Source organism: Salpingoeca rosetta, assembly GCF_000188695.1.
Source record: "Salpingoeca rosetta unplaced genomic scaffold supercont1.30, whole genome shotgun sequence".
Lineage (NCBI taxonomy): Eukaryota > Choanoflagellata > Craspedida > Salpingoecidae > Salpingoeca > Salpingoeca rosetta.
The window spans coordinates 682,883-695,025 of NW_004754904.1; the positions used below are offsets into that span (position 1 = coordinate 682,883).

The 12,143-nt window shown below is 56.1% G+C and overlaps 4 protein-coding genes across 4 annotated transcripts in view; 2 read left to right on the forward strand and 2 right to left on the reverse strand.

Annotated features, from left to right (window-relative positions):
- Window positions 1–1,548, reverse strand: part of PTSG_12970 (uncharacterized protein) — a gene marked incomplete at its 5' end in the record, with an annotated part of 35,276 nt that extends 33,728 nt beyond the window's left edge. The window contains 2 exons of the mRNA XM_004989277.1: window positions 246–367; window positions 1,195–1,548. Of these exons, the coding sequence (XP_004989334.1) occupies window positions 246–367; window positions 1,195–1,548 (476 nt within the window). The remainder of the gene's footprint in view (window positions 1–245; window positions 368–1,194) is intronic.
- A 538-nt stretch (window positions 1,549–2,086) lies between these two features.
- Window positions 2,087–5,126, reverse strand: PTSG_09972 (NAD-dependent epimerase/dehydratase). Its single transcript, XM_004989278.1, has 6 exons — window positions 5,094–5,126; window positions 4,670–4,834; window positions 4,172–4,344; window positions 3,294–3,735; window positions 2,840–2,970; window positions 2,087–2,500 (listed from the first exon to the last, which is right to left on the reverse strand). Exons 1-6 carry the CDS (start codon window positions 5,104–5,106, stop codon window positions 2,390–2,392), a joined length of 1,035 nt encoding a protein of 344 aa, XP_004989335.1. The 5' UTR covers window positions 5,107–5,126; the 3' UTR covers window positions 2,087–2,389.
- A 20-nt stretch (window positions 5,127–5,146) lies between these two features.
- On the forward strand, window positions 5,147–7,130 carry PTSG_09973 (uncharacterized protein). Its single transcript, XM_004989279.1, has one exon. The coding sequence runs from the start codon at window positions 5,152–5,154 to the stop codon at window positions 7,012–7,014; it is 1,863 nt and encodes a 620-aa protein (XP_004989336.1). The 5' UTR covers window positions 5,147–5,151; the 3' UTR covers window positions 7,015–7,130.
- Window positions 7,131–7,620: 490 nt separating this feature from the next.
- The window catches only part of PTSG_09974 (Ttll3 protein), a gene marked incomplete at its 5' end in the record, with an annotated part of 7,852 nt that continues 3,329 nt past the window's right edge, over window positions 7,621–12,143 (forward strand). The window contains 9 exons of the mRNA XM_004989280.1: window positions 7,621–9,157; window positions 9,461–9,715; window positions 9,934–10,089; window positions 10,318–10,531; window positions 10,747–10,926; window positions 11,195–11,309; window positions 11,431–11,523; window positions 11,733–11,789; window positions 11,929–12,134. Coding sequence (XP_004989337.1) covers window positions 7,621–9,157; window positions 9,461–9,715; window positions 9,934–10,089; window positions 10,318–10,531; window positions 10,747–10,926; window positions 11,195–11,309; window positions 11,431–11,523; window positions 11,733–11,789; window positions 11,929–12,134 — 2,813 coding nt within the window. The remainder of the gene's footprint in view (window positions 9,158–9,460; window positions 9,716–9,933; window positions 10,090–10,317; window positions 10,532–10,746; window positions 10,927–11,194; window positions 11,310–11,430; window positions 11,524–11,732; window positions 11,790–11,928; window positions 12,135–12,143) is intronic.

A 12,143-nucleotide genomic window follows, 5' to 3' on the forward strand; every position in this document is an offset into this window, starting at 1 on the left:
GTGTGTGTGTGTGTGCGTTCGTGCATGTGTGTGTGTGCGTGAGCATGTGTGAGTGTGTGTGTGTGAGTGTGTGCGTGGGTGCGTTCGTGCATGTGTGCGTTCGTGCATGTGTGTGTGCATGTGTAATTGCAATAGAGACGGTCTCTGCGTCGGGGAGGTGGCATGAAAGCAAACAACAGAGGGCAAATGGATTATATTGCAATTGCTTTGCATGCACGCACAGACGTGTTGGGTGGCACGTGTACCTTGAGTCGAAAAACGATGGCGTGAGCGCGAGGGAGAAGGCAATTGAGGGCACGGTGGGCAGGGAGAACGACTCGTCCAAGGGGATGGAGTACACCTCCGTGCCATTCAAGGTAACGCGCTCCTGTGCGGGCCAAAACAAGGAACAGGGGCAAGAAACGTGAGACACTGTTGCAAAGGAAGTGTGTGTGTGTATGTGTGTGTGTGTGTGTGTGTGTGTGTGTGTGTGTGTGTGTGTGTGTGTGTGTGTGTGTCGATATTGGGTTATCATAGGCTCTTGGCCCTCCATCCAGGCTCTAACAGGACAGACAACAAGCTTGGGGGCCTAGTCGAAGCAGCTAAAGGATGCATTAATATTGTGATGTTTACCTCCTGAGGGCTGTTCTGTACTTATTGCCCTTTGAAACAGTCTCACCGATAATACCCCCCCAGGGGTCGGGCCGTCAGCATAGCGATTTAGTGTGAAATACTGTCAATGACCCCCTAGATGGACTCATTTCCCCGCCTCCTTTCAGGAACGATTATCCCCCAGTTTTATCCCGAGTGCCTCTTTCTCATCGCATTGTCGGGCGGCCCGTGACCTGAGTGTAGTAGAGTAGTGTGTGTGTGTGTGTGTGTGTGTGTGTGTGTGTGTGTGTGTGTGTGTGTGTGTGTGTGTGTGTGTGTGTGGCCTGACTGCATGTCTCAGCGAAGTGACGAGTTCAATGAATGTCAAGCAGTGTGCGAATCAAAGCGGTTTGTAGGACTTGATGCTCGCAGCACTTGGGTGGAAGAGGGAAGATCAGAACTGAACTGCACGAGTGCATGCAACCGCGTGTACACGACACTTGCACATGTGCATATCATGTGCAAACTTGTGCATCCGTGCTTGCACACACACAAGCGTATGTGTACGCCCATGTTCACACACACACACACACACACACACACACACACACACACCGCGCTCACGTTTGGAATTCCGGCAAGGGGAAAGAGGGGCGTGAGCTGTGCTGGGATCTCTGTGTTGGGACAGTCGTTGTTGCACACGCGAGTCTGGGAGCAGCGCAGAGGGTTGCTTGCAAGTTCGCAGTAGTCTGTTGCAGCATCACTGGTGCCACACGTGGCTGACGCCTCGATGCTGCTGGCGTAACGTTCGAGGTGTGCTGTGGCTTGGGGGAACGCTGGGTTTGGCACCTCTGCCGCCACGGCACACAAGCACGTGCTGGTGAGCAGCGTGACAGCAGCCAAGAGCAAGAGTGCTGTGGCAGCGGCGCGGCGTCGTGCCGTGGACACGAAGCCATGAGCCGCCGATGTTCTTGCCATCAAACGCTCACGTGGCCGCATGCCTGCATGTGCACTGCTGCCGGTGCAGCTGGTGTAGCTGTTTCTGTGTATGTGGTGCTGTTGCTGGCGGCCACCTTGAGGCCCTGAGAGAACAGATGGCCTCATACGGCGGCGCACCATCGCTGGTGGGCTTGCTGGGGGGTGAGAGAGCTGCCTGGCCTGTTTGCGTAACGGCCGCTCCAAAAGCTAGTCAGTCAGTGCAGCGGTTGAGATGGGTGTGCGATTGTTGTTGTCCTTGTGTCTGTTGCGAGCGATTGCAATAGCCTTTGTGTTTGCGTTGCACGAGGAGGGGTGTGTGAAGATGCAAACAGACTGCTTAAGGGGCTGTCTGCGATGCGTGTGCGTCTGTATGTATGTATGTATGTATGTATGGGTGAGGTTGATGGCCGACGGTGTGACGGTCGTGTGCTTGTGGCTGTTGTCTTCCTTCAGCACCAGCGTTAACGCTCCGCCCACAACAACACAATAATGGCTGCGGAGTTTTTGCTTGCCTGCAAGCAAGCAGGCGGTGGGTGCGGCGGAAGAACAATTTTTTTATTTTGTGGAATTCTCAAATGTAAACGCTGATTGGTCGGTTGTCAATTCAAACAAGAGGAGGGGGGGGGGGGGGGGCAAGATGGCGAGGATGGCGAGGATGGCGAGGATGGTGTGTGCTTGTTGAAGTGCCTGCGGTGGCTGAACCGGCCTCTAGTTTGTGTGTCTGTGTGTGGTGATGAACGTCATTGATCCCGATTGCGTGGTTCGTGCACACACGATGCATACACACACACACACGTGTTCACATGCTCACATGATACACAGTGGAAGTGGTGCACTTTCGTCATTCGAGGGGAGGCAGGTCGTTGCTGTGCAGCCTGCCTTCATCTGCGAGCCGCTTGAAGTGCTCTGCTGTGCGACGGATGCACTCGTCCAACGGCAGCGGGAAGGGCTCCTTTGAAATGCGCGATTGGTGTGCCAGGAAGAGGGAGAGGGGAAGAGAAGCAGGGAAGGGGGAGGTGGTTCGATTAGTACAGTGCTGCTGCTGTTGTTGTTTAAGTTGTTGTTTAAGTTGCTGTTTAAGTTGCTGTTGTTGTTGTTTAAGTTGTTGTTTAAGTTGTTGTTGTTGTTGTTGTTGTTCAAGTTGTTGTTGTTGTTGTTGTTTAAGTTGTTGTTGTTGTTTAAGTTGTTGTTGTTGTTGTTTAAGTTGTTGTTGTTGTTGTTGTTGTTGTTGATGATGATGTGCACTCACACAGACACACAGACACACACACACACACACACACGTGCGCACCTTGAGGTCGTGAGGGGCGGGGACGGACTTGAGCAGGGCTGTGAGCGCAGACTCATCAGTGTCGGCCATGATGGGGATGGAGGGCCCCTTGATGTCAATCAGCTGCCCAGCCTCTGGCAGCACTTGCTTCACTGCAAATAGGAGAAAAAATGAAAGGCCAGGATAGGGTGTGAAGGTGAGTGTGCCACGGTCGATGAGTGCCAGCAACACAATCAGAAAAGCGAGCGCAAACGCAACGCATGTGCAAACGTACACAAGCAACACACACATACACACACAAAAACAAACAAACAAATGCACAAACAAACAAATGCTCAAACAGACGCACACACACACACCACACATACACACATTCACACATTCATACACGCACACATTCACACATTCATCCACGCACACATTCACACATTCATCCACGCACACATACACATTCGTACACGCATAAAACACTTACGGATCTCAACAAAGTGCTCGGAGGTGTCGACGACACCACGAATGTTAAAGGCGGGAGCACCTTCAACAGAGGCGCGCATGCAGCCCACGAAGATGCGGGCAACATCCTCCACATACGAGAAACCGGTCGTGCCAGAGCACGTGACAGTGTACTTGCGGCCGAGCACGGTGGCCTTGATGGCCTTGGTGGGCGCGGAGGTGAGCCCAATCTCGCGTCCAACGCCAAAGCAGGTGAGCGGCCGAAGCCCCACGCTCGGCATCTGGTGATCCTGCCAGTACAGGCGCGCGCAGCCCTCATTGCACAGCTTGAACACGCCGTAGATGGTGCCGGGCTTGTGGTAGTAGTCGTCAGGCACGGGCGTCTCCGTGTATGCGGATGGTGGGCCCAGCACGGCTGCAGATGACGCGTACACAATCATGGGTGGCTTACCACCCGTCACCTCCTGGCACAATTGTGCACGACGTTGGTGAGAGTGGGAGGGCGAGGGGTGTGTTGGGAGGAGTGAGATGGTGGTGCAATGATTGGTCGCACCAAACACACACACACACACACACACATGTGTGTGTGTTCATTCAGAACAGCTGCTGGACACACCCATCACGGTTCACTGGCATTCAAAAGGTGGGAAGAGGCGGAAAAGGGCTCGAAAAGTACAACAGGCAGGCGGATAAAGGCAAAACGGCGCACGCACACGCACACGCACACACACGCACACACACACACACACACACACACACACACACACACACACACACACCGCACTCACACAAATACACCAGCTCATAACAAACATTCTCACACACACACACACACACACACAAAACCACGAGCACAAACACACACAATATTCATCAACACGTGCTTGTCCTGTGGCTCACCCGAAGGGCCTTGGCGGCTTCAAAGACGTTGAGGGTGCCGATGACATTGACCTGGGCGCCAAGGACCGGGTTGACCTTGCAGGTCGGGATCTGCAGACCCGCGAGATGGATGATGGCCGTTGGCTTGCACTCCAACACCAAAGAACGCACATGTTCCGTGTCGGAAATGTCGCCTGTAACGTAACCGTGAACAACAGCAGCAGCAAACAAAAACACAGCGCAGATGGTGTTTAGAACAGCAAGTGAGCCGGCACTTGCAACAAACGTGCACGGCTCACTGAAGTGTGCACAATCACACTGAAGACTGAACGATAATGTACATTCACACTGAAGACGGAACGATAATGTACATTCACACTTAAACTCAGTCACAGCCACACATTGACCCACACACGCACACACACTCACACACACACACTCACACACACACACACACACACGCACGCACACACGCACGCACGCACGCACGCGCACACACGCACACACAAGCCAGCGCACCATAGTGGCGCTCCAGCTTGAGCATCTGCTGTGGTTGGAGGACCTGCTCCAGGATGCCATTGTTTTCCTTGAGATCAAAGATAATGGGATGCACGCCCTCATCCAGGAGCTGCTTCACCACCCATGCTCCAATGAACCCTTGTCCGCCCGTCACAAGCACGCGCTCTGCCAACACCCGTGCATGTGTGATGTGAGGATTGTTGGCGATGGCCACAGGGCCAAGACAACCAGCAGCATCAATGTGACATATGACAAGTCAGGCGCACACACACACACACACACACACACACACGCACACACACACACACACACACACACACACACACACACACACACTCTCTCTCTCTCTCTCTCTCTCTCTCTCTCTCTCTCTCTCTCTTCTCTCTGTTTGTGTGTGCCACTGAACCACATCACACCAACAAACCAGAGGCCATCATGAGTGTTGAAGTGCGACACGATAAAATGCATTTTCACGGAACCAGATGGCTTTGGTTGTGGCAGGCGGCGCATGCAGACTGGCTGCAGCCAGCAGCGCTCGTGCCATTGCAGCGAGCACACCAGCGAGAAGACTGGTGTCGTTGTCATCATCATCATCATCATCAGTATCAGCGACAACAGCATCTCCCCGTTCTGTTGTTCAGCCATGCAGAAGGCAGCTCTCGACAACGATGCGGCGGCGGCAGCAGCAGCAGCAGCAGCAGCAACGACACAGCGCACACTTCTGCAATCATCGCAGGAGATTGGCGCTGTGTGAGGTGAGGGCAGGACCAGCGTCCTTGATCTCGCAGTCATTGACACTGTCGCACAAGCCAACGCTTATTGCACCGTTGGCAAGAAGAACGGTAACAACCACAACTCGTGTGCTGGAATCAGAATCGACCTCACCATCAGCGACAAAACCCGATGCCGACGCCGCATCAGATCTCAGCACGCACACAACAACAACAGCTGGGGAATCAGCAGGCACGGATGCCAAGCAACAACAAGAACAGGAACAGGAACAACAGCAGCAAGATCAGCAGCAACAAGGCACTGACGCCATGGCTGCGAGGACTCTCCATGGCACAAGGTTCAAGGAAACGGTTGGCGGCGGGCAGGGAAAGAAGCGAGGGAAGCCGCGCCGCCCCAACGTGTTGAAGGACGAGCTCAAGGGCTTGTCTCCCGTGGCGGCGGTGCGCCACGTCATCGAGGCTGCGGAGCGCGGGCGCAAGGTGCAGCGCGCACACTGGCACATGGCCCTGGAAGCGTGCAGCCGCGTCGGGTTTTATAAGCCGGCCGAGAGCGTGTTTGAGGCCATGGAGCAGCACGGCGTCAAGCCCAACCCGTTCACGTATCGCCTGCTCATCCACGTGTACGGGGTGGCCAAGCACCTGGACAAGGTGCTGCACTTCTACAACAAGCTGCAGCAGCTGCAGCACGACTCGGACCACCCCACCTTTCGCCTGCGCATCAAGGACTTCAACACCGTCCTGGAGGCCATCAGCCACTGCGGCGCGCTGCGCGAGTTTGAGCACGTGTATGCGCAGATGCGGCAGGCTGGCGCGCAGCCGGACGACAAGACGCTCGTGGTGGCCATGGCCTGCTACAGCAAGGCCGGCGTGCAGCGGGAGCTTGACTACGCTTTTGAGCAGTACGTGCAGCAGCAGGACGAGAAGTGCCTGCCGCTCTCGCCCTACGTCTTCAACGCGTACATGAGCCACTACTCGCGCGCGTGCAACCCGACCAAGTGCCGCGAGGTGCTTGATCTGTGGCGGTCGCGCGGCAGCGAGGAGAACTGGTACCTCGTCAACTCGTACATGTCCTCATATGCGCTGAGCGGCGACTGCGAGGGGTGCGAGCGCGTGTTTCGACAGGAGGTGCTTGATCGCAGCGGCGGCACCGTCACGCCCTCTGTGCTCAACACGCTCATGAACGCGTATGTACGCGCGGGGCGCGTGGAGGATGCGCGCAACGTGCTTGCCTTGTTTGAGCAGCATCGCCTCCGGCCCGAGGTCACGACGTTTATGATCCTGCTGCAGGCGCTTGCGCAGCAGGGCAACGTTGCCGCTGTGCGCGCGCTGATGACGCACATGGAGCGGCTGCGGCTCAACGCGGGGGCGCGGGCATATGCGATGCTGCTGCGTGCCATGTGCGTGCGCGGGGACCCGCCGCAGGCGCTTGAGGCGACCTTTGACAAGATGCTGCACAGCAAGATCAAGCCGCTCCCGCTGTCGTTTGAGTCGCTCTACCTGGCGTATGCGAACGTTGGGGACGCGGCCGGTTGCGAGTCCACCCTTCGCCGCATTCGCCTCCTCGGCCTTCCCCTCACAACAGCCATCAAGCAGCACCAGGGCATGGCCTCTTGAACACATGTGTGTGTGTGGGGGGGGGGGTTGTGCGGATACGTTTGCTTGCTTGTCTCTGCCTGTGTTGCTTCGGTGCATCGAACCAAAGCCTTGCGAAAAAAAAAAAGAAACCACACACAAACAAAGAAGGAAATCTGCTGCACAACCACCACCACAACAGAACAACAACCTCCAAAACATTCTTTCGCTTGCTGACCGCTGCTGGCGTCGAAGCGTGGTGGTCCTGGTGGTCCTGGTGTCACCCAACACGACAACGAAAGCAGAGCAACGTCGGCAGGGGAAGGCAGCCGTCTTTCATCGTCTCACACCCCACCCCCACCACACTCACACTCTCTCACAAAGCAACCGGTGTCATCCTCCGCTTGTCGATCTGTACATGACAATTCCCCTCCCTCCATCTCTCCTCTCTGTCTTTCCTTCTCTTCTCTCCTTCTCTCTCTCTCCCTCTCCCTCCTCTCTCCCTCTCCCCCTCCCTCTTTCCTTCCACCACACCCGCACACACACACACACCCGCACACACACACACACACACACGCACACACACACAAACACACACACATCTCCACCACACAAGACACCACGCATCACATTTAGGTGGTGTCGCGTATGCCCACGCAGCCAACACCGTGGTACGAGCGGCTGAGCGTGCGGCCACCCCCGGTTGAGTGGTACGACGACAACTGTACCCACACCCCAACACTCAACGCAAGAAGCCGGGCCCTGGCCAAGCACCGACGCGAGTCGCCAGCCAGACCACAACAACAGAACACACCCTCACCCACAACATCGGCGTCGTCCACCATCGCAACCACGTCCGCAACAGCCAGAACAATCACAACAACCACAACAACTACACCAGCAACCACACCAGCAACCACACCAGCAACAACCATATCTACCACAATAGCAACAACAACAACAACAACAACAGTCGCAACAGCAGCTACGGCTGCTGCCACCATCCTCACAGAACCTCTGCCGCCAGTGCACGCGTCGCCTTCGCCCTCTCTGTCGCCTTCGCGTGTGCTGCAGGTGCCGGCCATCACCGTGCCTGCACCGCCGGGAAGCCCACGCATCGCCTCCATCAAGCCATCATCACCACCACCAACCTCCCCCACAGCATCCACAGCAACACTCAAGCGGTCCACATCGCTGCCCGCGTCGCCATCAAGGCCGCAAGTCGGCAGAGCACCAGGCTCGCCACGATCACCACGGTCTCTGGCTCGGCGCGTCGGCGCATCACCGCAGCCAGCACGACGCTCGCCCGGCCCACGCCGCAGCCGCAGCCGCAACCTCGACGGCGAGGAGCACTTCACCTTCCGCCCGCGCATCAGCTCTGCCAGCCGTCGGCTCGCCGGCCGCCGCACCAACGGGTACTTGGAGGCGCGTCGCCAGTCCAACTTGGAGCGCATTGTCAAGGAGGCCAAGGCCGAGGAGGTGTTCCAGCCCCGGCTCAACAAGCGGTCTGCACAGCTCGTCACGTCGTCGTTCTTCGAACGCCAACAGCAGTTCCTGCACCGCAAAGCGGAGCTACAGGCTGTCAGCGACCTGTACCGGCTTGAGAGCGAGCAGAAGATGCACCGTCGCTCGCCCCCGGTTCGCATCGCCCCGCTTCCACCACCGCACGCACCAGCCGCATCCACGCACCAAGAGCACGCTGATGCCGGCCACCTCCACTCACCAACCCCAACCGCAGCAGCAGCAACAACAGCAGCAGCAGCAGCGACTACGACAGCGGGCAGGGGATTGCGCAGCCCACAGCGTCGCATCGCTGCCGTTGTTCGCCGAGACAAGCTGGCAGCAAAGGCCAAGCAACAGCAGCAACTGCTCCAACACCACCAGCACACACGCGCCACCAATACATCAAAGAATGGTGGTGGCGGCGGCGGTGGTGGTGTATCCCCGAGCAAGCGCACGGCTTTAGTTCGCCTGCGCCGCCCGCGCTCTGCCGGTGGAGCGGTTGGTGACTCAGCACAGCGCAACAAACGAGGTGGAGGAGGAGGAGGAAGAGGAGTGGGAGGACTTGAGGAAGGACAGCATGCTGATCAGATGGTTCGTCCGGCCACGGCCTCCAGTGCCCTCATTCGCCGCCGCACCCCGTCCGCAACACCGAAACCCCGCGCCCTGCGCAGAACACACTCCGGTGCGACCACGTGTTTGTGTGTTGGAGATGAGCGTTTGTGATAGTGCGTTGTGTTGTGTTGTGTTGTGTTGTGTTGTGTTGTGTTGTGTTGTGTTGTGTTGTGTTGTGTTGTGTTGTGTTGTGTTGTGTTGTGTGGGTTGTGTTGTGTTGTGTGTGTGGTGTGGTGTGGTGTATTGGGTTGTGTTGTGTCGTGTGGGGTTTGTACATGTTAATGTGCCACAGCTTCTTGAACCCCACCACGATCTTTTCGTCTCACCACCCTCATCATGTTATCAACAACAACAACGCCGACAACAACACCAGTTGCGTGTGCGCGGCCAACGGAGCACAGGGAGCGAACGATGTGCAGCCCAACACAGGAATCGCAGCACCTCGTGTCAGACCTGCTCTCCCCACGCACCACCACCTCCTCCGACAGCAGCGCCAGCAACAACAGTAGTAGTGGTGGCGGCGGTGGGACGCCAACGAGACGTGCCAGGCCTGCAGAGATGGGAGGAAGAACAACCCCAACAGGAAAGTCATCAAAGCCGCGATCAAAGCCACCATGCATCAACCAAGGTGAGGGTCTTGTGTGTGTGTGTGTGTGTATGTCTGTATGTGTGTGTGTGTGTGTGTGTGCATGCGTATGTATGTGTGTGTATGCGTGTGTATGTGTATGTGCATGCGTGTATGTGTATGTGCATGCGTGTTTGACAAACGCGAAATCTCACCACAATCACGTTGCATCACACAATGACAACAATCGCAATCACGTCACAACCCGCATTACCACCCAGAACGACTGCGTGATCTGCATGCAGCGCGTGAGGCGCGGGCAGCGGCGGTGGCGGCCGCGAAGAAGAAGAACGTGTTCACCATCTGCGGGCGCTACCAGGACCTGCGCAACGCCCTTGAACAGCGAGGATGGGTCGAAAAGCTTCCCCCACGCGAACGTGTGTGCGTGTGTGTGTGTGTGTGTGTGTGTGTGTGTGTGTGTGTGTGTGTGTGTGTGCGTGTGTGTGTGTGTGTGTGTGTGTGCGTGTGTGTGTGTGTTGGTTGTTGGTGTTTCGTTTGTGTCTTGTCATGAGTATGGATATGCATTCCTTTCAACTTGCCTGTGATCATTCCACGAGCTTACAACACTTCCTCTCCTCCTTCCTTCTTTCCTTCCTTCTTGTCAGCCGGCCTTGGTGCGAATGACGACTGCAGTGGACTGCGCATCCGCACAGAGGCGGAGATGAACAAGAAAAAGGCGCAGCTGCAGAAGCGCGCGGAAAAGGAAGGATTCGACCTGTCCGCTTCCAACAGTGTGGATGTTTTTTCCGGCTCTGAAGAGCCCGCAGATCGCGCGCTCGTCTCCCGCGCCCTCGGCGAATTCCCCGCCAACTTCATTTGGTCAGTGTGTGCGTGCGCATGTGTGTCTGTGTCTGTGTCTGTGTCTGTGTCTGTGTCTATGTGTCTGTGTCTGTGTGCCTTTGTCATTGTGTGTATGTTGTGCAGGAGGTTGATTGGCCTATGGCGGTCACTTGACACACTACTTTTGCGGCACGTACACTTATTCACGACTCACACGCGAATGCGCGCGCTCATCATGTGTAACACCCAACCAGGACGTGCCATCGTGCCGACGTTGATTTCCGCACGCTGAAGCCGGGGCAGTCTGTGAACCATTTCAAGTGCAATGGAAACATCACCACCAAGTTTGGGCTCGCTGCCTCCCTCACAAACGTTCAATGGACGTCAAATCGTGACGAAGACGAGTTTTATCCACGCTGCTACTTCATATCCAGGTGCGTGTGCTTGTGTGTGTGTGTGTGAATGTGTGTGTGTGCGCTTGTGTGTGTGTGAATGTGTGTGTGTGTTGTGTGAATGTGTGCGTGTGTGTGCGTGTGCGTCTGATTGAAGAGCTCTTGCACCAATGACTGAACGCTTGAATCACACCATCGCAACGCCACGTGGATCCCACATCAATTTCACCATCCCCATCGTACTACCACCACTACCAATAACACCATACCTTGCTTCTTCTCCCCTACCCCCCCCCCACCTTGACCGCAGTGAGGATGACTTTGTTGCGTTTGTGCGGGACTACCGTCTCAAGGCCGCCGTGTCTGTGCTCAAGCGCATCAACGAGTGGTCTCCGCCAAGACAGATCTTCGACTTTGCGCTCGCGGTGCGTGTGCATGCGTGCATCGTGTGCGTGCACAAGTGCGTGTGGATACATGGATGATACTCAGCTCACGGTGCATCAGCTCATGTCCTCACACATCGTGACACATCACCACACACAACAGCATTGCCAGCGACACATCGACATGCTGCAGCATTTGGATTTGGATGAACGTCTTCCTTCCCCCACAGACATTGAGTTTGAGACGCTGTTGCAGGTGCGGCTGTGCTGTGTTCTTTTGTGATCCCTCATCACCACATGGCGAGTGGTTTCTTTGCATGCATGCACTGCCCATGTTGCACGTCGAGTTTGATGGTGTCCTTCACGGTGTCAGCACACCAGCCTGCGCCACCCGCGATTGTTTGCTTGTCGTTCTTCTCACCATCAATGTCGCGCGTGCTCCCATCAATTCATTCAATTCTCCAGTTCACCTACGAGAAGCTTGGGTGTGCAAATGCAAGTCGGAGCATCAACGAAGAAGAAGTCAGACACTCAAACCGCGCTTGCTCTGCTGCTTGCATGCCAGGCCGCTTTTGGTTGTGCCATGCTTGTTTTCCTCTCCACACATGCCATCTTGCCACCACCTCACACCACGTCACGTCACATCACACCGCAACTGCAGCCGGAAGCATGCTCCTCATCCGATGATGACACAGATGACGATGGTGACGAGGATGATGATGACGATGACAATGATGATGATTCTGATTCTGATGATGAGGATGAACGGAAGAAAGCGCCGGTACCAAAGACAAAGAAGAAGGCGGTAAATCGCGCAGCGGCAACTGTATCTGCTTCGTCTCGCCGCGCCCTGCACCGTCTCGTCAGGTCGGCGTC

Coding starts and splice junctions, on each gene's coding strand:
- PTSG_09972 (XM_004989278.1), bottom strand. Junction 4,345..4,669: donor CAAGCTGGAGCGCCACTATG/GTGCGCTGGCTT, acceptor GTTACGTTACAG/GCGACATTTCCGACACGGAA. Junction 2,971..3,293: donor CGAGCACTTTGTTGAGATCC/GTAAGTGTTTTA, acceptor TCCTATTTGCAG/TGAAGCAAGTGCTGCCAGAG.
- PTSG_09973 (XM_004989279.1), top strand. CDS start 5,152: ATGGCTTTGGTTGTGGCAGGCGGCGCATGCAGACTGGCTGCAGCCAGC.